Here is a 26847-nt window from a genome sequence, read left to right on the forward strand (position 1 = left end):
CAGGATTTGTTTCTTATGAAAGACCTATAAAACTCTCAAGCTTTGGGAAATACTGCACAACTTTCTGGGCTAGTTAAAAAATAATACAAAATTTAAACTCAGTGTGTTTGCCCCACTGTACCTAAGGAAAAAAATAAATGAGCAGCTACCTTCCTTAGATCGCTCACCATATTGTCTGCCAGCTGTCCATTGAACTCAGCCATCTGCATGCATCCACATTTTCTCCCTCAGGTGAATTTCTGGAGAACTTGATTATATCATAATTTTGGGTTATAATGCAGGGTTAAATGTGGTGTTCTGTCCCAAGGAGGCTCAAGGGCATTCTCAGGGAACAGTGAGAGAGATGGTTTCCATCTAGCAGGAGCAGTTGATAGGTGGAAATGCACAGTAGTGTATTTGAATATACAGAGAACCATCTCTGGGGGACATCAGAAGCCAAATTGAAGGTGGCAGAGCTTCCAAAAGAATATTTGCTCCTAAGCCGGGTGTGGTGGCTCACACCTGTAATCCTAGCTACTCAGGAGGCTGAGATCTGAGGATCGAGGTTCAAAGCCAGCCTGGGCAAGAAAGGCCATGAGACTATTATCTCCAATAAAACCACTCAGAAAACCAAAAGTGGCACTATGGCTCAAGTGATAGAGCGCTAGACTTGAGCTGAAGAACTCAGGGACAGCGCCCAGGCCCAGAGTTCAAGCCCCACGAACAACAACAACAACAAAAAGAATATTTCCTTCTAATCTGAGTGCTGCTGGCTCCCATCTGTTATTTGAAGTTTGAACCAACTGAGGCAGAAAATTCTGAGATTCTATCTCCAATTAAACCAGTAAATTGCTGGACTAGAGTGTGGTTCAAGTGGTAGAGTGCTAGCCATAAGCAAGAAAGCTCAGCTCAGGCACTGAATTCAAGCCCTAATATCTGCAAAAATCAATCAAAGAGCAACAAAAAAATGACAGGATCAAATTTATCAGGAAACAAAAATAGAAAGTTTTTTGTTTTTGTTTTTGCTGGTCCTGGGCTTGAACTCAATCAGGGTTTGGGTGCTGTCCCTGAACTGCTTTCTTTGTGCTCAAGGCTAGCATTCTACCACTTGAGCCATAAGGCCACTTTCAGCTTTTTCTGAGTAGTTTATTGGAGATAAGAGTCTCACAGACTTTTCTGTGTGGGCTGTCTTCAAACCACTATCCTCAGATCTCAGCCTTCTGAGTAGTATAAGCTACTGGCGGCATAAGCCACCAGTGCCCAGCAATAACAAGGTTTTTTTTTAAAAAAATTATTTATTATTTGTTAGCATTTATTAGTGGTATAAGGAAGGTTAATTGTGATATATGTTTGTTTGTTTGTTTGTTTTGGGTCCGGTCATCAGGCATGAACTCGGCCTGGGTGCTGTCCCTCAGCTCTTCAGCTCAAGGCTAGCGCTCTACCACTTGAGCCACAGCGCCACTTCCAGCGTTTTTCTTTTTGCTTATGTGGTGCTGAGGAATCAAACCCAGGGCCTCATGCATGCAAGGCAAGCGCTCTACCACTGAGCCACCTTCCCAGCCCTGGTTTTTTTTTAATGATTTTTTGAGATTAGGTGATTACATAAATTTCACATATTTCACAGTATTGTGGAATAGTGATACTTATGTAAAGTCACAAACACATTTTAACCTTCATAAGGCAAGTTGTCTTTATCATGGTCTGTAAGCTTTGTGAATTCTATGAGCTTTGACAATACAACTATTTCTTCCACATCAGGTGATACTTACATTTCTTTCCTTTTGCTTTTCCCTCCCTCCCATCGCTGCCTTTGAGTTGCTTAGCTCATTTTCATCAATGTCCAGTGCAGCTGATGGGCCCCTCTGTTGTATCTTTTCCTGTTTCCCTCTGATTCTGTGTCCTCCTCCTAGCTTCCCTCAGATGTGTGCATATATATAGATACCATATATGTGGTAAAGAACATGGAGTCATTCCTTTGTTTCTCGAGTCCTCTTTACTTTGTCTTATATCCTTGCATTATGGCTTTAGTATCCACATATCAGGGAGCACATGTGCCGTTTATCTCTTTGTACTTGGCTTGCCTGGCTCAAAATGATTTGCTCTAGTTCCATCCATTTCCCTGCAAATGCCATTATTTTGTCCTTTCTAGTGGCTGCATAATAGGTACCTCAATTTTTGGATCCACACATCTGTAGTGGGGCATCTGGGTTGTTTCCTTATCTTGCCTATTGTGAACAGTGCTGCAATGAACATAGAGGTACATGTGTCCTTGTATCCTGGTTCCTGTTGCTCAGGGTAGAATGCCTAGAAGTGGTATGGCTGGGTCATAGGGGAGGTCTAAATTTAGCTTTCTGAGGTATCTCCAGACTGCTTTCCAAAGTGGTTGTATTAGTATATATTCCCACCGGCAATGATGTAGGGTTCCTCTTTCTCCGCATCCCCTCCAGCAATAACAAGTTTTTGTGGATGTGTGTATGGGGCTTAAATTCAGGGCCTGGGGGTGGGGGACACTGTCCCTGACCTTTTTTTCTCAAAACTAGTGATCTACCACTTGAGCCACAACTACTTCCAGTTTTTTGGTGGTTAATTGAATGAGTCTTTTCTGGCCAGGCTGTCTTGAACTACATCCCCCAGATCTCAGTCTCCTGAGTAGATTATAGGTGTGAACCACAAGCCCCTGACATGGAGAATTTATTTATTGCAATAAAATACATCTGTGATTAGATTCATTTCAAAATGAAGTGGAAATGACTAAAAGCATAACTCAAGTGGTAGAGCACCAGCCTTGAATGGAAAAAGCCCTGTAAGGACAAAAGGCCTTGAATTCAAGCCCCAGTACCCACTCTAAAAAAAAGTGTTAAGAGGAAATAATGAGAAAGGATAATGCAGGTAACAACCACTTTCTATAAGAATAAGGAGAAACATTTGTGGCATTTCATGATTCATATGTCTTTTTTTTTTTTTGTCAGTCATGGGGCTTGAACTCTGGGCCTGGGCGCTGTCCCAGAGCTCTTCAGCAAAAGGTGAGCACTCTACCACTTGAGCCACAGCGCCACTTCCAATTTTCTGAGTGGTTTATTGGAGATAAGAATCTCATGGACTTTCCTGCCTGGGCTGGCTTTGAACCATGATCTTCAGATCTCAGCCTCCTGAGTAGCTAGGATTATAGGCGTGAGCCACCAACACCCTGCTCATCTGTCTTTTGTGTGGCTTTGCTAAGTTATAAAACCCAGTATTAGCAGGATACAGGTGGTATACACTCCTGTAACCCCAGCAATATCTGAGGAAGGAAGATCAAGCTTTTAAGATAGCCTGGACTACATAGCAAGACACTGTCTCAAACGTTAAACTAGGCCTAGGAGGTGTGGCTCAAGTGGTAGAGTGCCAGGCTTGAGTGGAAATAGCCTAATAAGTTCAATAGCCAGGCCATATACACATTCACAAAACTAAACCAAAATCAACCAACCAATCAAAACCCTCTACACATTAGAGGGTAAGTGTGTTTTATGTCTTAGATTTGTTACCTAAAAGGTTCTAGAGTTGTACAAATGCCTTACTGGACTTAATGTTTATGTAAGATTTCATCATGGAATTAAAGAATGTTAAGAGGAAAGATTTCTACCCTTTTACATCCATCCAATTTCCCTCTGCAACTGATGTGTATCTTCAAGACAGTTTCAGAACAATAAAGAAATCTCCTTGTTGATGTGATATTTAATTTTCATATGTGGCCTAATGAATCCTCTGGGTTTGAACTCTCCCCCACCCTGCATCCTAAGCAGCTCACAATCTAATTGTAGGAGGAAGTTAACCAACAGTCATAAATGGTGACAAATATCAGGAAGAAAACTTGGGTGCTAAAGGAGCTGGTCCAGAGACTAGGACCAGGACTGAGCTATGAAGTCCCATGACCTGTGGTCACAGGCTAGCCATATCCCCATTTGGTGCTGTCATTGTTCTTTCAGAGACCCTCTGCATCGCCTATTTATAGTGGGGGGGGGACCTTGGAGGTACAGGCTCCCTCAGAACTCAGCACCCCAGCTACCAAGCCCACTGGGGATCTGGTACAGTGGCGCTCCCTAGGAACAACTCCTGTGATGCTCCTTGGGAGATCCCTGCTCCTTCCCTGATCCATGGGCTCTAGCCCTGGCTTCTTGGGCCACTAGGACTTGTTATCAACCTTTTTACTGTTTAATTTTTGAGCCAGGCACTGCTACACCTGCTTCTGGCTACCACACTTGCTCTGGATCACTCGCAGGCAGCAAGACTGCTAGATTGACTCTGAGGCCTAATCTTCCCTCTCTTTCCTCACAGAGGAGGGTGAGAACTCGTCCACTTAAAGCCACAGGGATGGCCAAGAGGTGTATCTGGTGTCCACCTGGGTGGATAAGGCCCTAATGTCCAATGGCTATTCCTCCCTGACTTTGTCCCCAAGCTCTCAACCCCACAAGTCCTTACTTCAATTGTTGGACTTCAAGTGATCATCATACAGAAGAACAAATGAAAATATTAGTGAAAACTGATGCCCCAGGAAGTCCAAGGTAGAGGTCTAGAGCCAGCCTGGGTATGGTATGTAAATAAAATTGTTCTCTTACCATTTGAATCATGCCTCTGGCCTTGCTTTCTGTTCATTAGTTTGGAGATGGCATCTCTCAGACTTTTCTGCCCATACTTACACTTTTTGAACTGTAGCTTTCCAGATCTCAGCCTCCTGAGTAGGATTACAACAGTGAGCTGCTGGCACCTAGCAAGAGTGAGAATTTTAATATTCCTCCTCCCTGCCATGCAGTGATGGTTCATTGTGCCATTCTTTACATTACTTGTTTTGCAAACTCCTAAATCATTCAGCTCTGAAGAAATCTCAGTGACCCTAACTGGGTGGGCACTCAGCTTCAGTCCACTGGGCCAACGCAGTTTACTTAAAAACTTTACTCTGTCATCTTATCTTTAAACTGTAGGCTGGGAGTAGCTTTATGGTAGACTAATTGCCTGGCATGCCTGAAGCCAAGTTTTGATTGTTAGGAGGGGAAAAAGAAGGTGGGGATAGCAATTACTTTTATATGTAAAGAAGGTAGAGAAAGCTCTAGGCAGATCCTATTATCATTTTTCATCTGCCAGTGTTAGTTTTGTGTTCAGTCTGTTGCTGATCTTTTTCTTTTTTTTTCCTCAGTCGTTGGGCCTGAACCCTGGGTCTGGGTGCTGTCCCTCAGCTCTTTACCTCAAAGCTAACACTCTCCCACTGAGCCACCTTCTCAGCCCTATGTCTTGATCTTTTAACACAAGGACTAGCTAGTCAGGATACTGGGGCAGAGTAGATGAAGTGCCTATGTCTAGAGCCTCTTCTACCTCACTCCCATCCAAAGAGGGCATGTTCCAGATAATATTCCCAGCAAAGTTCAGGATGTATGTTACCTGCCCAGAGCTCAGAGACCACTACCAGGTATGGTTATTCTCTGAATGTTAGGATTCCTCTAAGATTCTTCTCCCTCACGGGTGTCTGTTGGTTAATGGAGAAGAAATATTCCCAGACTCTTCTGGTTAGTGTATTGGGGTTAACTGACCCAGCAGTTCCAGGTTCCAGATGAACTCTCTACCTCCTTGCTTCTTACCTTCAGTATATGCCTTGCCTAAGCTATGTGCATCATGTAAAGTGGCTTCTTGGACCTCAGAAGACAAGGGTGAGGGCATCTAGGCTCAGAATAATAGTAATAGTAGTCATAGTAGTGTTAGCAGTGGTAAGGGCTGAGGGTATTACTAAGTAACAGTATGTGGGAGGTCCTGAGCTTAAATCTAGCACTGAAACCCCCAAATTCCTACTAGCAATACGGTACTTATTGCTGGGCCAGAGTCTTCTCTGCTTTTACCTGTTCATTTATTTAATAATACAGGCATCCAACAAAGTAGATCCAATAACCAGTATAATGATTAAGAGCATAGTGTTAGAGCTTATGACACACTACCCCACAATTTGACTAGAGGGAAAGCTCAGTATATCACTCAAAAAATACTGGTATATTTTGAATCAGGTTATTCTGAGAAACTAGACATGTGAATAGCTCCACAAAGCTGTCATTATGCAAAACAAAAACAAGACCTTCCTTTTATCCTGGCACCAATTGCCCATATCTGTAATCCTAGCTACTGAGGAGGCTGAGATCTGAAGATCAAGCCTTAAAGCCAGGCTAAGCAGACAAGTCCATGAGAGTTTCAACTCCAATTAGCCAGCAAAAAGCCAGAAGTGGAAGTGTAGTGCTTAAGTAGTAGAATGCCAGCCTTCAATGAAAAAGCCAAGCATGAGCATGAAGCCCTGAGTTCAAGACCCAGTACTGGCATCTACAAACTTGTTGGGTGCCAGTAGCTCACACCTGTAATCCTAGCTACTCAAGAGGCTGAAAGCTGAGGATCTCAGTTCAAATCCAGCCTGGGCAGGTAAGTCCATGAGACTCACCTCCAATAAACCACCAGAAAACCAGAAGTGGCGCTGTGGTCCAAGTGGCAGAATGTTCAACCTTGACTGAAGAGCCCAGGGACAGCACCCAAGTCCCACGACCAGAAAAAAAACCCAAAACATATTTTTACAGATGAGGAAACTGAGGCACAGAGGAGATAGGTGGTTTGTCTAACTAGTGCAGGATAGGCTGGGAAAACTTAGGAAGTTAGTCTATGTATAATTACCTTGTGAGGGGAGTGGGTGGGGGAAGCCAGAACTAAGTCTTTTTCTCCTGTGCAGAGAAGTTTGTAGAGGCTGGCTGGACTGTCCCCAGGTGGCCAACAGTTTCTGGAAGAGCCATAAATTGGAGCTAAGAGGTTGAGGTTTGGTCTAGCCTCCCCAGGGTTCCATCTTACAGTTACCTTCCAATCATTACTCCTCCCTGGAAGCTGTGGCGACGCTCAGTGGGGACTTATTAGATGACAACCTGAAGGAGAGAATTCTGCTTAGGAGTTTGAACTCTGAGTTTAATTCATTGGTAAACTCTATTTAGGTCAATAAACCTTTACTTGGGGCCTTCTATATAAGCTCTTGTGATGGCTACTGGGAGGAATTAAGAGACTGCTCACGGGGGGGGGGGGGGGGGGGAGGGGGGACGTGCAGTGAGCCAGCAGGTGGGCCTAGGATGCAAGATAAATAAGAATTAGCCTGGTGGTGAAGTTCCAGCTTCAGGTAACGCTTGCCCACGCAAAGGAAGGGAATCTAAATATCCCGAGGGCTCGAGTGGCAATTCAGTTGAGCCCTAGACATTTGATTATGGAGCAAGGGATTTACACCCAGGAACAGGAGAGAGGTTTAGGTTCGGGGACCATATTTACGTTTTTAGGAAGGGTCACTCGGAGGCTGGAGCCCAAGCTAGAAACGAGCTACGTGGGCAGCTGCGGAGCCGCTCTGGCCTCAGTCACGCAGCAGACTGGTCGCGGACTGCTGCAAGCACGGCGGTGGCGGGTCCCGAAGCCTCCCGTAGATGTAATAGGACACCAAGCCCCGGGCTGCGGCCCCGCCTCTCCCCGCAGACCCGCCCCAAACGAGCCTGTCAGCCCCGCCCTTCCACCCTCCCTCAGGCCCCGCCCTGCCCTCAGGCCCGCCCTATCTTGGAGCCCGCGGACCACACCCCCCGCCGGAGGCCCCGCCCCCCGCAAGCCCCGCCCTCACGCTCGCGCGCCAGGCTCGGGCGGCGCCGACCAGCTTGGCGGGAGATAGGAAAGTGCTTCCGAGCGCGCCCGAGGTGCCTGCAGTTCCTGCGAGCGCGCTGTGGGACCTGCGGACACGCTGACGCCTCCGAGCGCGGCCTGGGGCCCGGAGCGGCGGAAACAGCCGGCGTCCCGTCCCCGGCCCGGCTCCCTCTCCCGGCTCAGCGCAGCCCGGGCCGGGGGGGGATGTCTCGGCGGACGCGCGGGTAAGCGAAGCGGAGCGAGCGGGTCTGGGGTCCCCCCTTCCCCTGCCCTCCTTGCCGGGCGTCTGAGCGGGACCTGGGGCGGGGGTTCTGAGGGAAAGCTGGGTCCTGGGCCGCGCGGCATTTCCCTCAGGGAGACCTGAAGGGCGCGCGCAGCCCGGGGCTGGCCGGACCCCGGCTCGGGTCCCCGGGTCCGGGTCCGAGTCGGGGTGGAGGGCCGGAGGCCTTGAAGCTGGGGCGGGCGGGCTTCCGGAGACCCGGACCTAGTCCTGGCTGAGGTCACTTCGTCTCCCGCCTAATTTCGGGGCGGGGGCGGTCAGGCGGGTGTCAGCTGGAAGGCCCCCCGCGGGGCGGGGTGCGGCCCCCAGGCGCCGCGGGTGGGAGGCCGCACCCCGGCGGGCCCCGCTTGCCCCTCAGGCCCGGCGGCGGGTCCCGGGTGCGGGTCGGCATCCTGGCCGGTTCGTGGCTCCCCAGCCCGTCGTCCCGCGGAGCCGGGTGCCGGGGTGGGGGCGGGGGGCTCCTTTGTCTGTCTCTTCCTCTTGGCTTCTGGGACGACTCGGCCTGCCGTGATGGGGACGCCGGGGCCCAAGGCTCCGACCGACGGTAGGTCTTGGGACCGCCCTGCCAGTAGCCCCCGGGGCAAAGGCAGGAACTGCGGGCCCCATTTTGCTTGTTCCCCTGAGACCAAGACTCAGTCAAGCTTGGGCCATCCTTACACCTGTGTGTGTGGGGAGGGGGCTGGTCAGCCAGTCCTGATCCTACCCTCTCCCAACCCCAACCCCACCCAGATCGTGTCCCTTTTCAGTTGGAGCTGGCTCTCCTAGGATGAGGATGCCCATCTCAGACACCCTATTGCTGGCTATTTTCAAGAATTTCCTCTGGGCCCTTGACACCTTGCTTTCCCAGTTAACCTAAGTCAGTTCCAGTGCCTACGGGGAAAAGTTCAGGAAGTGTTTGTCCAAAAGTGGCTGTTTCTAAACCACTCTCAGGTCCCAGGACTCAGAAGAGGGCTCTCCTGTGTACAGGAAGGGCTCTGCACCTGCAGGCCTCTTCTCCTTTCTTGGCCACTTGCTCTAACTCCTCTGTGCCCCAATGCCCCACTTCCCGCCCAGCCTCTGACTCACCCTACCATGGAGCAGAGCCCAGCACATCCAAAGGCAGGAGAAAAGGGTATGTGCCCAGAAATGTGATCATCTGGCCTCTGCTTTTAAAGCTGGGATTACCTTACCAGACGTGAAGATGTGGAGTTAGGGAAGTTCAGAATGTGGCTATGGATTTGGCAAGTGTCCTAATCCCTTTGTGCCTCAGCTTCCACATGTCAAATGGGAACACTAAGAGTGTGCAGGATGTGGGTGGCTAGCACAATGTAAGTGACAAAAGCTTTCTTTGCTGTCTGAGATGCCAGCCCCATTACACAGAGCACTGGAGCACCAGAGCTTGTCCATACAGTTACCTTTCTTCCTGGAACAGACTTTGGCTGAATTTCTAGTAGAAGCTGAGCCTGGTGCTGGATCTGGAGAAGCCAAAGAGAGAGAGAGAGAGAGAGAGAGAGAGAGAGAGAGAGAGAGAGAGAGAGAGAGAGAGAGAGAGAGAGAGAGTGTGTGTGTGTGTGTGTGTGTGTGTGTGTGCCGCTCTCTAGCACTCTACCATAGCACCACTTTCAGCTTTTTTTTTTTTTTTCTTCTGTTTATGTGGTACTGAGGAATCAAACCCAGGGCTTCATGCATGCTAGGCAAGCACTCTACCACCAAGCCACATTCCCAGCCCAAGCCAAAACAATTGTGTCAAGGAGTCTGGGAGCTTTGGATTTTAAAAGCCAGGTATATTCTTTTACTAGGATCTTGTGGACTTTTGCCTCTTGACAGTGGTGGAAGACACATGAGTTAGATTTAAAATGACACAAGTTTGAATTACAGATCCTTCCATGGCTAATGTGTTGCTGGGTTTAGGCATTTCTACTTAGAAATTTTTTACTTAATAATTCTCATGTCTTACTAAGAGGCAGAAAGCTTTGCATGTCCATTCATTCACGAATCCCAGTCATTCTCTAAGCAAACATTTCCTCAGGCCTTTCAGTGCCAAACTCCAGGATATGGAGGTGGGGTTGACCTTTGTGGTACTGTCAAGAGAGCCTGAGGTAGGGTTTCCAGGGTGCTATGGGCATGTAGAAGTGACTGATAGATAGGCTTAGTAGATACCATAGGAAGCTTCTTCCTTTTGGCACAAGGCTTATTTGCCTTGCTTGTTTAGGACTCTAGATTTATAAACAGGAGGACTTTGGGGAGCAACTTGGAAAATTACCTCTTAGTAAAAGCCTCCACAATTCAGATAATTGTCCTGATTTTTCTCAACTGCCCAAATGTAGGCCAGGATTAAAAGAGGATATGCTAAAATGAACATAGTTTCTGAGAACATATTTAAAATGTTTTCCTTAGGTAATTAGTATTTCTTTAAAATTCTGATATTTTACTTTTTTGACCAGTTCTGGGGCTTGAACTCAGAGCCTGGGCACTGTCTCCAAGCTTCTCTGGGCTCAAGGCTAGCTAGCACTCTGTCACTTGAGCCACAGCACCACATCTGGATTTTCTGTTTATGTGGTACTGAGGAATCGAACCCAGGACTTCATGCATGCTAGGCAAGCACTCTACTACCAAGCCACATTCCCAGCCCTCTGGTGTTTATTAATTGCATATATTATCTTTCAAATATCCAGTGTATATGTATGTTTGTTATTGAAAGCATAAAGTATGAATCTGGTTTTTAACTTGTTTATTTATATTTGTGTTGCTGGGAACCAAACCCAGGGCCTTGTACATACCAGGAAGGTACTCTACTACTGAGCCAACCCCCCAGCCCTTAATTCCTTTTTTTCTTAAAGCTTTTGAAATTATTAGGATAATCCTGAAAACAAGCAAAAAAGAAAGAATTGCTGGTGGCTTATGCCCATGATCCTAGTTATACAGGAAGCTGAGATCTGAAGAGCCACACTTTGTCTAACCATCAGAAAGCCAGAAATAGAGCTGTGGCTTAAGTGGTAGAATGCCAGCTTTGAGCAGAAAAACTAAGGGACAGTGCCCAGGCCTTGAGTTCAAGCCCCAGTACTAGCATACAAAAAAAGAAAATGTAAATAGCTAATAACTCCATTTCATTAAAAAAAAATTGTGTCTACTTGTTCTTTGCTTAAAAAACATTATGGGGGATTGAACTTCAGGTCTTGTTTTTATTTTTTGAGATAGGGTCTCACTAGTCTGCCTTCACCTCTTGGATATCTGAGGTAACAAGTATATACTACCATGCCTGGCTACTTTTTTGTGGGGGTGAGGGTCAGTCTCTAGTTTGAACTCAGAACCTCTGTGTTGTCTCTGAGCTTTTTCACTCAAGGCTAGTGCTGTACTACCTTTTTTTTTTTGGTCGGTCATAGGGCTTGAACTCAGCCTGGGTGCTGTCCCTCAGCTCTTCAGCTCAAGGCTAGTGCTCTACCTCTTGAGCCATAGGGTCAGTTCTGGTTTTCTGGTGGCTTGTTGGTGATAAGAGTCTCATGGCCTTTCCTGCCCAGTCTGGCTTTGAACTGTGATCCTCAGATCTCAGCCTCCTGAGTAGCTAGGATTACAGGCGTAAGCCACCAGTGCCAGGCTAGTGCTGTACTACTTTGAGCCACAGCACCACTTCTGGTTTTCTGGTGGTTAGAGTCTCACAGACTTTTCTGCCTAGGCTGGCTTTGAACTGTGATCCTCAGATCTCAGCCTCCTGATTAGCTTTATAGGTGGGATTATATAGTAGGATTATAGGTGTGAGCCACCAACAAATTACTGGCTACTTTTTTTTTTTTTTTAAGTAGAAGACTTAGTTCTTCAAAGGGGACAAAGATAAGAATTGCTGGCCAATTGGTTGGCACATGGTCTACCATGATGTCAAGGTATGTGAAAATACTATCTTTTACCTTTACTTTGCTCTTTCTGAAGTGAGGAATTGGATGAGCTGCACTACCAGGACACTGACTCAGATGTGTTGGAGCAGAAGGACAGCAAGTGCAAGGTCAAATGGACCCATGAGGAGGTGAGCGTCACCTTGGTTCCATGGAATTGGGGAGGAGAGAGTAGCTGGCAATTGGGAGACTGGCCCCAGGTGAGCCTGAGTGGCTTCTTTGGGAAGAGGAGGAAGTGCCATTTTGAAGGCTAGTGAATCCTCTACCCCTCTCCCTGACCTTCTTCAGCATTCTGGGGACTTCTAAATCTTTAGGTGGAGTAGGAGGTTGTGTTTTGGGAACTAGTCCCTGTGTATGCTTCTAGTCCTTTCTGTTCTAACAATACCAGAGACTGAGTAGTTCATCTAGAATGAGAGTTGATTCCCCTTGCCATTGTGGTAGTTGGGAGATACAAGGTTTGTGGGGCACTTCTGGAGAGGACTTCTTGCTGGCAGGAGAATGCTTGTCCCCAGGCCTCACCTGTGTAGAGCATCATGTGGCACAATACAAAATATAGCCAAATTGGCTTTTACAATAGACCTGCCCTCAAGATCTTAACTCTATAATCCAGGAATCAGTAATGAAGGCATGAAGACAGAGGCCTCAAGACCTAGTCACCTTTTCAAAGGCCCACATGATCACATCTCTTAATACCTCACCGTGGGTACTAAATTTCAACATGAGTACTCGTGGGAATATTTGAACCGTAAACACCTTTTTGACTAAAAGGAGTTCAACGAAATCTGTGACTTCCTTTTTGTGTGTGTGGTGGGGGGTGGGTTTAGTGTGTCAGTTTTCAATGTGGGGCTTGAACTCAGGGCTTGGGCACTGTCCCTTAGCTTTTTCTGCTTATGGTTACTGCTTGAGCCATAGTTCCACTTCCAGCTTTTTGGTGGTTAAGTGGAGATAAAGAATCTTACAGAATTTTCTTGCCCGAGCTGACTTCAAACTGCAATCGTAAAATCTCATCTTCCTGAATAGCTAAGTTTTCAGTGTGAGCCATCAATGCCCATTTGCCTTTTATTTGTGCTGGATCTGGACTCCCAACTCTCCATTCTCTTGTCTACTCTTGAGTAATTATAAGTAAAACCACTATGTCTAGTCCCTCCTTGTTTTAAAAAGAAAAAAAATTAATTATATCCCTCCTAAGTTTACACTCAATTGATTTTTTGTTTTCTTTTTAGGTTAGTTTTCAATATGTGGCCCAAGTGGCTTCATCTATTGAAGGATTTATGACTATTATTTAAGTATAATCTACATATAGTCAAACCTTTTTTACTTTATTTAAATTAAAATTTTTTGTGTGAAAAAAATCTGGGCTTGAACTCAGGGCCTTGCATTCTCTGCTCTGCTCTATTTACTCAGAGCAGTCATTCTACCACTTGAGACTGGCCTTCAGTTTGACATTTTGCTGGTCAATTGGAGATAGAATTGCTCCAACTTTTCTACCTGAGCTGATTTTCAACCATGATCCTCAGATCTTACCCTTCTAAGGAGCTAGGATTATGGACAGGAGCCTATTTATTTAAAAATATTTATTATTACAAAGGTGATGTAAGTCACCTTGCAACACAAGGTAAGGAGTACATTTCTCTTTCTCCTCCCTCTCCCATTTTCAATGCACCTTTTTACAGTGAGCACAGTTACACTGTCTTGGCAAAGGCATAAATTCATGTAAACACTGCTGATCATTCCTGAAGTTCTTTAGTGTGCTTCGTGTTTAAGTGGCTCCAGCTCCAGGCAATTGATGAACTAAACTCTCAGATTAAGTTGCCTGTTCTTGAATGTAAATGGAGTTAAATAGTTGTTCTCTTTGTGCCTTCTTTTGCTCAGTATAATGTTATATGATTCAGTGATTGGTCTCTTTGGGAGCACAGTACTGGAGTGTGAACTCAGACAGGCACTCTTTTACCACTGACTGAGCCCTTTTTTGAGTGGTCATTTTTTTTTTTTTTGCCAGTCATGGGGCCTGAACTCTGGGTCTGGGCTCTGTCCCTCAGGTCTTCAGCTAAAGGCTAGCTCTCTACCACTGGAGCTACAGCACCACTTCCAGCTTTTTCTGCTTATGTGGTACTGAGGAACCGAACCCAGGGCCTCATGCATGCAAGGCAAGCACTGTACCGCTGAGCCACCTTCCCAGCCCGTTGAGTGGTCATTTTTAAGGGAAGGTCTCTCATGCTTCCTTCCTGGTCTTCCTCCTGGACTTCAGTTTGACAGTTCATGGAGTTTCATTAATTTTTATATCTGGATTAGCCTGAAACCATGATCTTTCTCCCAGTCAGCCTCCCACGCAGCTGGATAACAGACATGAGCTATTGATAGAGAAGGGGTCTCTGATATATGTATGCCTGGGCTGATGTCCAGTTGTGATCCTCCTAATTGCAGCCTCACAAGTAGCTAGGATCACAGACATTAACCACCAGTGCCCAGACACCAATTTGTCTCATTTTTATTACTGGAAGATACAAATATATGGCTATGCCATCATGTTTTACCTCTTTATAAAAGTTACTAGGACTGTTAATAGACTTTGGCAGTTGTGGATAGCCTAGGTCTTTTTGTTTGTTTTTCTTAAGGGTTTTTTTTTTTCTTTTTGCAGACTTATGTTTCCATTTCTTTTCAAAAGATTCTTGGGCATTGTTATGGGGTGGGTGAGTGTTTGGGGACAGCTTCTTTTTTTTTAAGCATAATTCATGCTAAGCACTGAGCTATCTCCACAGTAAGACTTTTTCCATAATTGATTGTTCTATTTTAAGACTCCTACTGGGCTTTTTATTCCACCTCATATTTTTACTTATGTATTTAGTTTTAAGTTTAATTGTTTATGTAAAATTTGCTATATGAGCCAGACACTATATACTTGTCCAAACTACTCAGGAGGCTGAAGTAGGAGGATTGCTTCAGAAGTTGGAGGCCAGCCTGAGCAGCGAGGAACCTGCCTCAGACAAACAATCCCCCAAACTTTGCTTTAGGAATTGTAACTCATTCTTCAATCATTAAATTTTTGTTTCGTTTTTAAACTCAGGGCCTGAGCATTGTCCCTCATGTGTTTTTTGCTCAAGGCTAGCACTACCACTTGAGCCATAGCTCTACTTCCAGCTTTTTTAGGGGGTAGTTTAGTGGAGATAAGAATCTCACAGACTTTCCTGCCTGGGCTGGCTTGAAAACTGAATAGCTAGTGTTACAGGTATGAACCACCAGTATCCAGCTTAAAGATGATATTTTTTAGACAAGTACTAAGCAGACTTTTTCTGTTCATACCATTGTGGTAACTAGGGATTATATTTGGCTCTGTGGGTTACAGGTAGGGAACGCCATCCATCTGGCCATAAAGACTTATAAAGTCATTGAGTACATTTGGATAGACAGTGCTTTTCTCCATATGCTTCTGGGCAGTTGACCCAGGTCTATGTGCCGGTCTTGATAATTTTGTATGACTTGTGAGTAATGTTATAAATATCCTAGTGGTTCTTGGCAAAAAAAAAAAGTTCCCACCCCTGGTAGAAGAATAAACAAGACCAAATTCCTACCCTTCTGCTAGAGAGAAGGCTGATTACAGGTCCATGTAATGTTCTGAAATTGTCACTGGGTTGATGTCCAGCTGCTGACCACTGTCTCCTGGCACAAAGGCTCCTGGCACATGGGGGCACTTTCTGTCTGTTGGATGAGAGGATGTTGACATACCTTTAGAAGGAAAAGCTACTTTTACCTGAATAGGTAAGGGAAAAGTAAACTGAGAATGTGGCCTTTGAGCTCAGGATGAGGACCTAGAAATTCAGTAGTGAGGAAAGACAAACTGTAGTAAGCCAGATGAGTCACCATAGGCAATGGCTGTAGGTGGAAAAACTTGAGTACAGGAGTCCAATTTGTTCTTGAAGTGGAAAAAAGTAGGTGACGTGGACAAAAAAAACAGGTGGACCAATTCCTAGAGGGCCTTAAATGTTGAGCTCAGATGATCTAAGGGTATGCAGCTTAGTATTTAGCCAGGGGAGGTTTATAAAGCCTTGGAGTGACTACAGGAGCCTGATTTCAAGAGTGCTGATCTGCTGTGTAGGCTGAGGAAAGGCTTTGGGGGCAGCTCACTGAGACCAGTGCAGAGGAGTGGAAAGAAAGCACAACTACACCATGCTGCTTTGCCTTATGAACCACTTTTCAGTTAATTGAGTAGTGTGAAGTATTTTCCCATTAGTGTGCACCAACACTTTGTTACTGTGTGTGTGTGTGTGTGTGTGTGTGTGTGTGTGTGTGTGTGTGAGTGTGTCAGTTGTGGGGCTTGAACTCTGGGCCTGAGTGCTGTCCCTGATCTCTTCAGCTCAAGGCTAGCACTACCACTCGAGCCATAGTGCCACTTCTGGTTTTCTGGTGCTTAATTGGAGATAAGAGTCTCAGGCCTTTCCTGCCCAGGCTGGATTTTTCTTTTGTGCAGGTACTGGGGCTTGAACTCAGGGCCTGAGCATCCTTTAGTTTCTTTTCACTTAAGGCTGATACTCTGCCACTTGAACCATAGCTCTACTTCTGGCTTTTTAGTATTTAATTGAATATATGAGTCTCATAGACTTTTCTTTCTGGACTGGCTTTAATCCCCAGATCTCAGTCACTTGAATAGCTAGGATTATGGAAGTGTGCCACAGGTTTGCAATAGTCTTTTTTTTTTTGGTCTGAGACCAGGACTCAAACTCATTACCTGATCTTTTGCTTATTGGCTAGTGCCCTACCAACTGAGCCATGACTCCAATCCTTCTTTTTCCTTTTAAGATTGAACCATATTCTATTGTTTTTTGTTTATTTGTTTTTTTTCTCTTGGCTGTACTGAAGCTTGAACTCAGGACCTTGCACTTTTAGCTTTGGTTGCTCTGCTGGTGTGCTACCACTTGAGCAATGCCTCTAACTCTGCTTTTTGCTGGTTATTTTGGAGATGGAGTCTCAGTATATTTCTTTTTTTTTGTTGTTGTTGGTAGTGGGGCCTGAACTCGGCCTGGGCGCTGTCCCTCAGCTCTTCAGCTCAAGGCTAGCGTACTACCACTTGAGCCACAGCGCCACTTCCGGCCTTTTCTGCTTATGTGGTGCTGAGGAATCGAACCCAGGGCTTCATTGCGTGTGAGGCAAATACTCTACCACTGAGCCATCTTCCCAGCCCCTCTTAAGATTTTTTTAAATTAGAAAATATGGAACACTTCATGTATTTGCACATCATCCTTATGCAGGAGCCATGTTGATCTCTGTATCATTCCAATTTTAGTACATATGCTGTGGAAGCAAGCACAAGATTTAAATTATCAGCATATTCAGAATACAGAATATTTTCTATTTCATGTATAAACCACATTTCTTTTAAAATCAATTTGAGGAGTACTCAGTAAAATTATCACAACCAACATATCTCTAGCAAGAAATGACTTTTTCCCTTGAAGTTTCACTTAGTACATTCCCCTCTCCAGACCACAAATTCTGAAAGGTCTGCAGATTTCTTGTCTGCTTCTGTGACTCTCACTGTGCACATAGTAGGTGTTCAGTTTTTGTGATTGAATAGTCGAACAAAGCTGGTGTCTGTATGGCATTGCACACGTATGAACCCTCTGTCTTTGTGACATTGTCAGGATGAGCAGTTGAGGGCTCTGGTGCGGCAGTTTGGACAGCAAGACTGGAAGTTCCTGGCCAGCCACTTTCCTGTGAGTATAGCCCCTCTGTGGTCCCTCCCCCAGAGCAAGAACTACCAAGAAGATAAGGAAGTTCTCCCACAACACAATCTATGTGGGACCTTTCCTCTCACAAATCTGATTCACCTTGTTGGAAACATCATGCAGCTACTTCAGCAGTTTTGGCAGTCTAGGCTTAGAGACTCCTTAGTCTACTTAGAGCATGGATCCAATTGCATGTTGGTATTTCTTCCTGCAAAAGAGGTGCATACAGATACTGTGTTTCTACACTGGACCTAAAGTAGCAGACCTCCTGGTCAGCCCCCTGAAATGCTGATAGTAGGACCACATCTGAATATTAACTTTCCTGACAATGAGGGGTCTCCACACTCCAAAGCTTCAGGTGTCTGGGAAAGTGTATAGCCAGAGCCACCTATCTGGCTAACTCCCTGGGTCCTTGAGGCTTCTCAGGGGTTAAGTCACCCTATTCCTTTGCCCCACTTACCTCAACTCCTTCCATATAATTTCAAGGAATATTTATTGCACTGGAAAATGGGGATCCCTAGCATGTCCCACAGGCTTTTATAGAATTGGAGGCAGTGACCTATCTGGGTTTGGTGGTAGGAAGTGACTTTCCATAGGGGAGGGGATTGCCCTTTGTTGCAAAAGGAAAGCCTCCCTGTTCTGGCCTGTGAGCCCGTGTCATGTTGTGTGTGCATGGGACAGAATACACCCACTGAGGTGTGCCTGAACTCAGTGCTTAACCAGAATCTGATCTGGTGTCAGAAGTCACAGATTACTGTTCCTGTGTTCTTTGCAGAACCGCACAGACCAGCAATGCCAGTACCGATGGCTGCGGGTTTTGAATCCAGATCTTGTGAAGGGTCCATGGACCAAAGAGGAAGACGAAAAGGTAAGAAGAGAAAGAAGATGAGTGGCATGGGGCTGCCCACAGGGTTCACCCACTACAGGTGAAGTAGGCACTGAAAGGTTGTACTTCCTCTGAGCAGAGCTGCTCCACTGAATATGGAAGTGAGTCATCCCAGTGGTCGGCCTTCATATGGCCCATGCCACTCTAGTCTCAGGTGTTTCCCAGGCTTTCCCCTTATGGGCCAAGAGCTGTTGGGCTTCTAAATCCCTGCTTCTTAATTGGTAACAGCATTTGCCACATAAGAGTTGCGAAAGGTAATAAGTGATGTATGTGTATAAGGAGCTTCCTCAGCCAAGAGCATCTGGAAAGTGTATGTCTGTGTGTGTTTAGGGCTTGAAGTCAGGGACTAGGCATTGTCCCTTAGCTTTTGTGTTCAAGTCTAGAACTCTGTTGCTTGAGCCACAGCTTCACTTTCAACTTTTTGGTGTTTAATAGGAGATAAGAATTTCATGGGCAGGGACTTTCCTGCCAGCCTAGCTTCAAACCATTATCTTCAATTCTCAGCCTCCTGAGTAGCTAGGATTGCAGGTGTGACCCACTGGCACCTGACCTGCTGTTCCTTTTAATGGTATGATAAGGATCACACCACATATAATCACAGGATTTAGAGCCTCAGGAGACCTTGCTTCAATTGGTCCCCATAGTCGTGTGAGGTGGGCAGAAGAGTTGTTATTCCCTCTATATAGATGTGGAGACCAAGATGCAGAGTTAATCATGACCCAAGCTAGAAAGGAACAGCATCATGACCATCCACAGCTGTTTTTCCTGTGTTTCCTAAACTTCCCAAGCCAGCCCAGAATATGTCATTCCACACTGGCAGACAGCCTACAGGGAAAGGAGGAGATGAAGAGTACTAGATATTTTTCAGATCTTTTTCTTTCCCAAATCAGAATAATAATCAGTTGCTGTAAAATTTTAAACTGTACAATAATCTGGGCACAGCAGCACATACCTATAATCCCAGTTCTCAGGAAGCTAAGGTAGAAGGATCACAAGTTCACGGCATCCTGGGTTACCCTAGAGTATTTCCTTTTGCATAGAAGTGTACACGCCCTTTAGTTTGCTGTGGCCTGTGTGCATATGAGCTTGTGTGTCCAGAATTGAGAGGGCTCTGGTTTGGCTTGGGTAACTATTGTGGTTTGTGTTCTGAGCAAGGGTACTTGGCAGAGGGGCAGTTGGTAACTGAAATCCAACCCTGGATAGCTGTGGTTCTGAGCCTTTCTGATTTCCACAAAAGTGCTGGAAGGGTTCATGGTGCCCTGAAGTGGGGCTGGGCTAAGAATGTCTATCTGTTGCCTGCTGTCTTTTAGTTTATTGTGGTTCCATATTGAAAAGTGAGCCATGGGTGTCCTGGATAGGGAGCTTTGTAAGTAGATCCTCTTCTGCCCTTCTCAAAGAGGGAGGCAAGATGCTGGCACTTGGCTTGATCTTTACTCAAAGATTTTAATTACCCTTAGCCTTGATTTATTCTAGACAATGTGGTAAGATCCTCAGTCACGTAGGCTACACAAAGTCATCCCCAATAACAACCACAGTGGCTCACATGTTGGCTATAGACTGGGTCAGTGGCACCTCAAAGAGGAGACCCACTTGTATAGTCAGTGGCATCTCCCAGTGACAACCCTCTTGGATATGAGGGTGCTAAAGTGGAGTGTGGCGGGGCAGGCCCCTCTGGTTCATACAGGCTCTTCTTCAAGGTCATCGAGTTGGTCAAGAAGTATGGCACGAAGCATTGGACACTAATTGCCAAGCACCTGAAGGGCCGGTTGGGGAAGCAGTGTCGTGAGCGATGGCATAACCATCTCAACCCTGAGGTGAAAAAGTCCTGCTGGACTGAAGAGGAGGACCGCATAATTTGTGAGGCTCACAAAGTGCTGGGCAACCGCTGGGCTGAAATTGCCAAGATGTTGCCAGGGAGGTAAGTTACCTTCTGAAGGCTTGGAGATGGGAGCAGACAGCGTGAGATTCCAAGAGGTGAGGGCCATGCCAGGCCTTATAATGGGAATAATCTATTCCCTACTCTTCAGCTGTATTTCCAGAGAAGATTGAGTGTTCCAGAAAGGTTCTTACCTTAAAACAACAGTGTCCAAGGAAAGTTTTAGCCAGAAAGAAAGGCAGGTTGTAGTGTAACCTGTTATTAAAAGAGTTATGAAAAACATCAATCTTTTGTCCTCTTTTCAAGTTCCTACTAAAACGTAAAGAATCTTGATAGGTATCCCAAGTTGGCCTTACAAGATCCTCTTTCCTCAGCCTCCCAAGTGCTGGGAGTGTCCCACTACACCTTGCCAGACCCATTCCAAGAAAATTTGATTTTATCTCCATAATTATAAATAGTTTTTTAATCTTAGTTTTCAGCTAGGAGATTTAGTTTTTTTAGATATTACTATTCCTCTTATCTCCCATTGCCCTAATATACTACTATAATTTTTTTGTTATTGTTGAGTTCAAGACTGAGCACTGTCCCTCATCTTTTCTCCTCAAGGCTAGCACTCTACCACTTTGAGCTACAGCACCACTTCTGGTTTTCTGGTGGTTAATTGTAGATAAAGAATCTCATGGACTTTCCTGCCCAGGCTGGCTTTGAGCCACCAGTCTCAGATCTTACCCTCTTCCTGAGTAGCTAGGATTATAGACATGAACCTCAGCACATGGCTTATTTCCTTTACTGACATTTAATTTTTTTCCTGGAGTTAAGCATTGCCTTGTTTTTTGCTTTTTGGGGTTTTTTATGCTGGTACCAAGGCTTGAGCTCTGCATCTTGGTGTTATCCCTTTACTATTTGAGCCGTAGTGCCATTTCTGGCTTTTCTGTGGCTAATTAGAAGAGTCTCACAGACTTTCCTGCTTGGGCTGCCTTCAAACCATGATCCTCAGCTTTTAGCCTTCAGAGTAGCTATGATTGTATAGTATGAGCCTCCAGTACCCAGTCTTTCTCTCTCTCTCTTTTTTTTTTTTTTTTTTTTTTTTTGGTTGTTGTTGGTTGTGGGGCTTGAATTCTGGGTCTGAGCACTGTCCCTCAGCCCAAGGCAAGCACTCTATCAATTGAGCCATAGCGCCACTTGTGGTTTTCTGCTGGTTAATTGGAGATAAAGAGTCTTACATACTTTCCTGTCTGGGCTGGCTTTGAACCCTGATCCTCAACTCTCAACCTCCTGAGTAGCTACTATTATAGGCGTGAACCACCGACGCCCAGCCCAGTCTTATTTTTTGTGGATTGGAAAAACAGTAGTGGGATATCAACTCACAGGGCCTAGGTATTCAAATACTTGAACCATGCTCCCAGCCCTTTTGCTTAGTTTTTTCTTAAATAAGGTCTTGCTTTTTGTCCAGGCTGGCTTGTATTACAGTCCTCCTGTTTATGCTTCCAAATCACTGAGATAGGCATTCCTACATTCCTGGCTGTTCCTCTTTTTAGTCCTACAAGTTCTCCTGTCAATTCCCTACTACCTTGTGCCTGTTGTATACCTCATGGGGTCTCATTCTTTGGGGCTTGCTGGGTAGAGCCTGCTGTTTCTTCAGAGAAATTTCGTCTGTTCTTCCAGACCCCTGCATAGTGCTCATGCCTGCCTTCTAAGTGGTGTGTATCCCAAATGCAGGTAGATAAAATGCCTAAGTTTCTCCACTAGATGAGCCTATATGACAACGTTTAACCTGCCTTATTTGCTAGTATATATCCAGCATCTAGGATAAAGCTTGGCTGGCAGTAGGTTCTTCATAAATATAAGTGAGCAAAAGCATGGTTCTCATTCCTTGCAGCACCTCAGATTCTGACCTTGAGGTCAGAAGGGCTGGGAAGTGATTTTGGTCAGACTTCCCTATAGAGGTTAGAAACCTGAGATGGAGAGATTCAGTTACATGGGATATATAGAATGAAGACTGAGAAAACAATTGTAAAAAAATGAGAAGAGGCTAATGAGCAAGAGTTAGGGACTGTAGTAAAATCTACCCTTGACCAGAAACAAAGCCAAAGTGTTTGTGTGAGTGTGTGCCCACACACATGTGAAGCATGTGCATGTGTAAAGCAGAGGTATCTTTGGTGTCTTCCAAGGTCTTCTCTGCAGAGAGCGTCTGACTTATGTAGAAGCTGTCAGCAGCATCAAGCACTTAGAACAGTGGGGGCTTTGGGCATCCTATATCTATGGAGAATCTCAGCAAAGAACCAGCAGCAACCCTTGTCTGGTCAGCACCATGTCCTGAAAGTCTGGCATGCAAATGACCAGAAACAGAACCTGTTAGACTACTTACTCAAGCTATTACTCTGTTCTTTCACATTTCAGAGGGAAAACACTGAGCTAGTTCCAAAGAAGTCTGGGTGGAAAGCAAGACTTGCGTATAAGGGACTTGTGACACTTGGGCTGGGGGTCAGCATTTGTTCCTAGATGCAGAATGGGCAGCAAGGGGATGGGAGTTCCAAACACATTTTCAGTGTTATCATATCTTCCATAGTCTGAGAAATGCATTGATGTCAGAGTTATGAGGGAGTTCTCTACAACTCATTCTGGGCTAGAAACAGGAAGACTTGATCTTAGAGCATCGCAAAATTGATGTGCCTTCATTTGTGGAAGTAGGAGAACAGCTGAGGTAGTGATGTGCCCAGACTACAATAGCCACCATAGCACATCAAAGGTCTCTGTTTTCCTCTACAGGACAGACAACGCTGTGAAGAATCACTGGAACTCCACCATCAAAAGGAAAGTGGACACAGGTGGCTTCCTGAGTGAGTCCAAAGATTCCCAGCCCCCCTTGTACTTGCTGCTAGAGCTTGAGGACAAGGACAACTGCCAGAGCACCCAGCCTCCAGAAGGCCAGGTGGAAGGTCAGATGGAAAGCCAGGTAAGGCAGCTACCACAGCATCCCTCTATCTCATCAAATACCTTATCAAGGCTACTCACTAGTTTCTACCACAGGGTCTTCGTTTTCTAGGGATGTATGACAGGCTTATACATAATTAACTCATAATCTGCCTTCAGGAGAATAGCAGATCATTTTGATAGGGACATTGAGACGTGGGTTGAAGAGGACAACTTCTGCCTCCTGTTATTTTCAGTAGAGATTTTACCTGTTGCTCTTCCCATTCCTAAAATTGAAAGAATGTTTGCCACTAAAAACAAGCAAAAGAAAAAGTGTTGGATGCTCACGAGACAGAATTTTGGCTCTGTGCCAGCCCAGCAAACAAATCTATGCCCATACTCTATCTCCAAATTACCTTTACAAAACAGGAAGTGCCAGTAGGTCACACCTGTAATCCTAGCTACTCAAGAATCTGACATCTAAGGATCACAATTTGGAGCCAACCTATGAAGGAAAGTCCAGAAGATTCCCAGCCAAAAGTGGAGCTGGGCTCAAGTGGTAGAGTGCTAGCCTTGAACACAGAGAAGCTCACAGACAGTGCTCAGGCCCTAAGTTCAATCTCAGAAGCAGAACTAGAGGCATGGCTCAAGTGGTATAATGTCAGCTAAGCAAGTATCAGTCCCTGAGTGTAAACCCTAGTACTGCCCCACCCCCAAAAAAGATTAATTGGAATGTCATGTGCATACAGTAAACTTCGTGTTCATTTAGTGCTCAGCTCTGTGTATAGTTGTTTTAGCCATCACTATCAAGATATAGAATGTTGACCCAGGATTGTCTAATGCTATTTTTGTTTCTCCTCTCTTTCCTGTTCTTAGCTCCCTGATTTTTTTCGTTTTATCTTTCTTCAAAAAGTCATGCAAATGAAATCATACAGTATTATACTACAATTAAGAAAAAGAAGCCAGGGCTGGGCCTATGGCTTAGTGGTAGAGTACTTGCCTAGCATGCATAAGTCCCTGGGTTTAATTCCTCAGAACCACGTAAATAAATTAAAAGATAAATAGAAGTCACATATTTTTTTAAAAATAAAACTAGCCATAAGTAGTTTATGCCTGTAATCCTAGCTACTCAGAAAGCTGAGATCTAAGAATCACAGTTCGAAGGGACAGCCAAGGTAAGAAAGTCTGTGAGACTCTTAATTAACCACCAAAAAAGCCAGATATGAAGCTTTGGCTCAAAGTGGTAAAGTGCCAGCCTTGAGCACAAAAGCTGAGGGACAGCACCAAGGAAAGAAAGAAAACCAGTATATGCACACGTTAACTTCCCCATCCCACTCCTAAAACAAGCATTTAAAATATATCTCAGATGATTGATTTATTTTATAAAATTGAGGTGGTAAGCAAAAATGGCAGATTATAAAGTTCTGATTGTGCTGAGCCCAAGATCTACAATAGACATCTTGCAGATACCTCCAGCCTTTTTTTTTTTTTTGGGGGGGGGTGTCCGGTAATGGGGCCTGAACTCTGGGCCTGGGCGCTGTCCCTCAGCTCTTCAGCTCAAGGCTAGCGCTCTACCTTAAGTCACAGCACCATTTCCAGCTTTTTTCTTTTTTTTGCTTATGTGGTGCTGAGAAATCAAACTCAGGGCCTCAGGCATGCAAGGCAAGTGCTCTACCACTGAGCCGAGCCACCTTCCCAGTCCCAGCCTTTTCTTTTTTTCCATCTTTGTTAGTGTGTTAATGGTACAAAGCATTGAGTTTCACTGACATTTTCATACATGTGTGTAATGTACCTTGTTTATATTTACCACCATCTACCTGTCTTCCTTCTCTTTCTAATCTCTAATAGTTTTTTTTCTACTTTTTTTTTAAAGTCTATATTATATGTATAAGGGAAAACAAGGCTTGTCTTTTTGAGTCTGGCTTATTTACTTAAAAGATGACCACCAGTTCTATTCGTTTTCCTGCAAATATACAATTTTGTTCTTTGTGGCAGCATAACACTCTACTCTGTATATATTTTCCAGTCTTTAGTAATTTTGAACAGCTTAGTTTTCCAGGTGTTTCTCTCCTCCCCCCTCCCCCCCCCCCCCCCCCCCAGTCTAGGAATTAACCTCAGGCCTGGGTGCTATCCTTGAGCTTCTTTTGCTGAAGGCTAGTGCTTTACTACTTGAGCCACAGCTCTACTGGCTTTTCGGTAGTTTATTGGAGATGAAAGTCTCATGAACTTTTCTTCCCAGGCTGGCTTCATCAAACCATGATCCTTAAATCTCAGTTTCTTGAGTAGCTAGTGTTAGAAATGGCTTGGGATAATGGGGTATTGTCACATACTAATGTAATAAGGATACCAACTCAAAAGAAACTCAACAAGGCAAAAATTTACTTTTGTTTGTCACATACTAATGTAATAAGGACACCAACTCAAAAGAAACTTAGCAAGGCAAAATTTACTTTTGTAGAAGTGTGTACCATCAACTAAAATTCTTTTTTATCCCTAACCTAGCAGGCCCTGCCCCTCTGCTGGCAATTGGCTAAACTCAGATTCACAGTCTGCAAAAGGATATGGTGTAATTAATAGGCTTTAACTAAAATTCCAGGAGCATCTAACAAGATGTCTTAATTAAACTGTAGCAGGAAAAGGATGTGATGTAACAAATGTAATTAACCAAGGACCAAGCCAACCAGTCAAAGCAGGAACTTTTCAGAAAAACAATTCTTACAAGATTAGCATAAAAGTAGCAAACTACTTGGATAGAAAAGACTATTTTTTCACACTAGGATTACAGGCATGAGTCACCAGTGCTGCCAAGCCCAGCAAGAGCTATTTAGTTTTTAGTAGGGGTGATGGTGGTCATTTGGGACAAGGTCTTACTAGAATTTCTCAGGCTAGCCTTAACTTCCTGCTCCAAATGCTAGGATTACAGATTTTTTTTTTTTAAGTTTCCTTTTCACTGATTAGAGAGAGTTCTTTGTACTACTTCTCCATGCCCTACTGGAGGACTGCATAGTGCTTTTGCCTATTTCTTAATTTCCCATCTTCAGGGAGTTTCACAATTCTCTAATGTAAATGTGCCTTTGGGCAAAATGAAATGGAGACGAGCCTTCAAAATGAAAGTATAATGTTGCCTTCCTTAAGTCTCATCCTCCTGCTGTGTGCTTTCACCCTGAGACTTCTGGAGAGGGGAAAAAAATACCCTTTCTACAAAGCAGAGTGGATCAGCACACTGCAGTCTTTCAGCACAGGGTGGAGTTCACAGATATTCCTTAGCATCTGAAAACCCACTTTGCTCAGAGTTAGCTATTGACTTGGCCTTTGTGCCCTGCCATTGTACTCTCTGCAGTGTACTGGCTTATTGGACTGAGGCTGAACCCCACACAAGGGCATTGGGCATTCATAAGGCCATTAGTCCACCATGTGTTTTCAGTCTTACCCACCCATTCATCTCCAGTTATTTCAGTTATTTTTCATTTAGCAGATTCCTTACTGATGAGTATAAAGGTTATTTCTCATTTATTATTTGAAATCAAACTTGGTTATTTTTGTGGCTTTTATCACTACTGTTTTGCTCTATTTCAAGAAATTTCTAAACTTGGACAGAGAATTTTTTTGGGGGGGGGTCTGGTCATGGGGCCTGAACTCTGGGCTTGGGCACTGTCCCTCAG

At 44.9% G+C, this 26847-nt stretch overlaps 1 protein-coding gene and 1 non-coding gene across 3 annotated transcripts in view; one reads left to right on the top strand and one right to left on the bottom strand.

Moving 5' to 3' along the window:
• The first annotated feature begins 7737 nt into the window (after window positions 1-7737).
• Mybl2 (MYB proto-oncogene like 2) overlaps window positions 7738-26847 on the top strand; it is a 33410-nt gene continuing 14300 nt past the window's right edge. Inside the window, exons 1-6 of one of the 2 annotated variants that reach the window (XM_069989799.1) lie at window positions 7738-7868; window positions 11828-11921; window positions 17427-17498; window positions 18286-18378; window positions 20094-20314; window positions 23042-23228. In XM_069989799.1, the coding sequence (XP_069845900.1) occupies window positions 7849-7868; window positions 11828-11921; window positions 17427-17498; window positions 18286-18378; window positions 20094-20314; window positions 23042-23228 (687 nt within the window). In that variant the 5' untranslated portion in view covers window positions 7738-7848. The remainder of the gene's footprint in view (window positions 7869-11827; window positions 11922-17426; window positions 17499-18285; window positions 18379-20093; window positions 20315-23041; window positions 23229-26847) is intronic. The other variant, XM_069989798.1, reaches the window with a different exon arrangement.
• On the bottom strand, window positions 16989-17092 carry LOC138805362 (U6 spliceosomal RNA). The gene has a single exon (XR_011365509.1). It is a non-coding gene; the product is annotated as a U6 spliceosomal RNA (small nuclear RNA).

The sequence above is a fragment of the Dipodomys merriami genome, unplaced genomic scaffold (genome assembly GCF_024711535.1).
Source record: "Dipodomys merriami isolate MVZ:Mamm:240054 unplaced genomic scaffold, mDipMer1.0.p SCAF_39, whole genome shotgun sequence".
In the NCBI taxonomy this organism is placed as follows: domain Eukaryota; kingdom Metazoa; phylum Chordata; class Mammalia; order Rodentia; family Heteromyidae; genus Dipodomys; species Dipodomys merriami.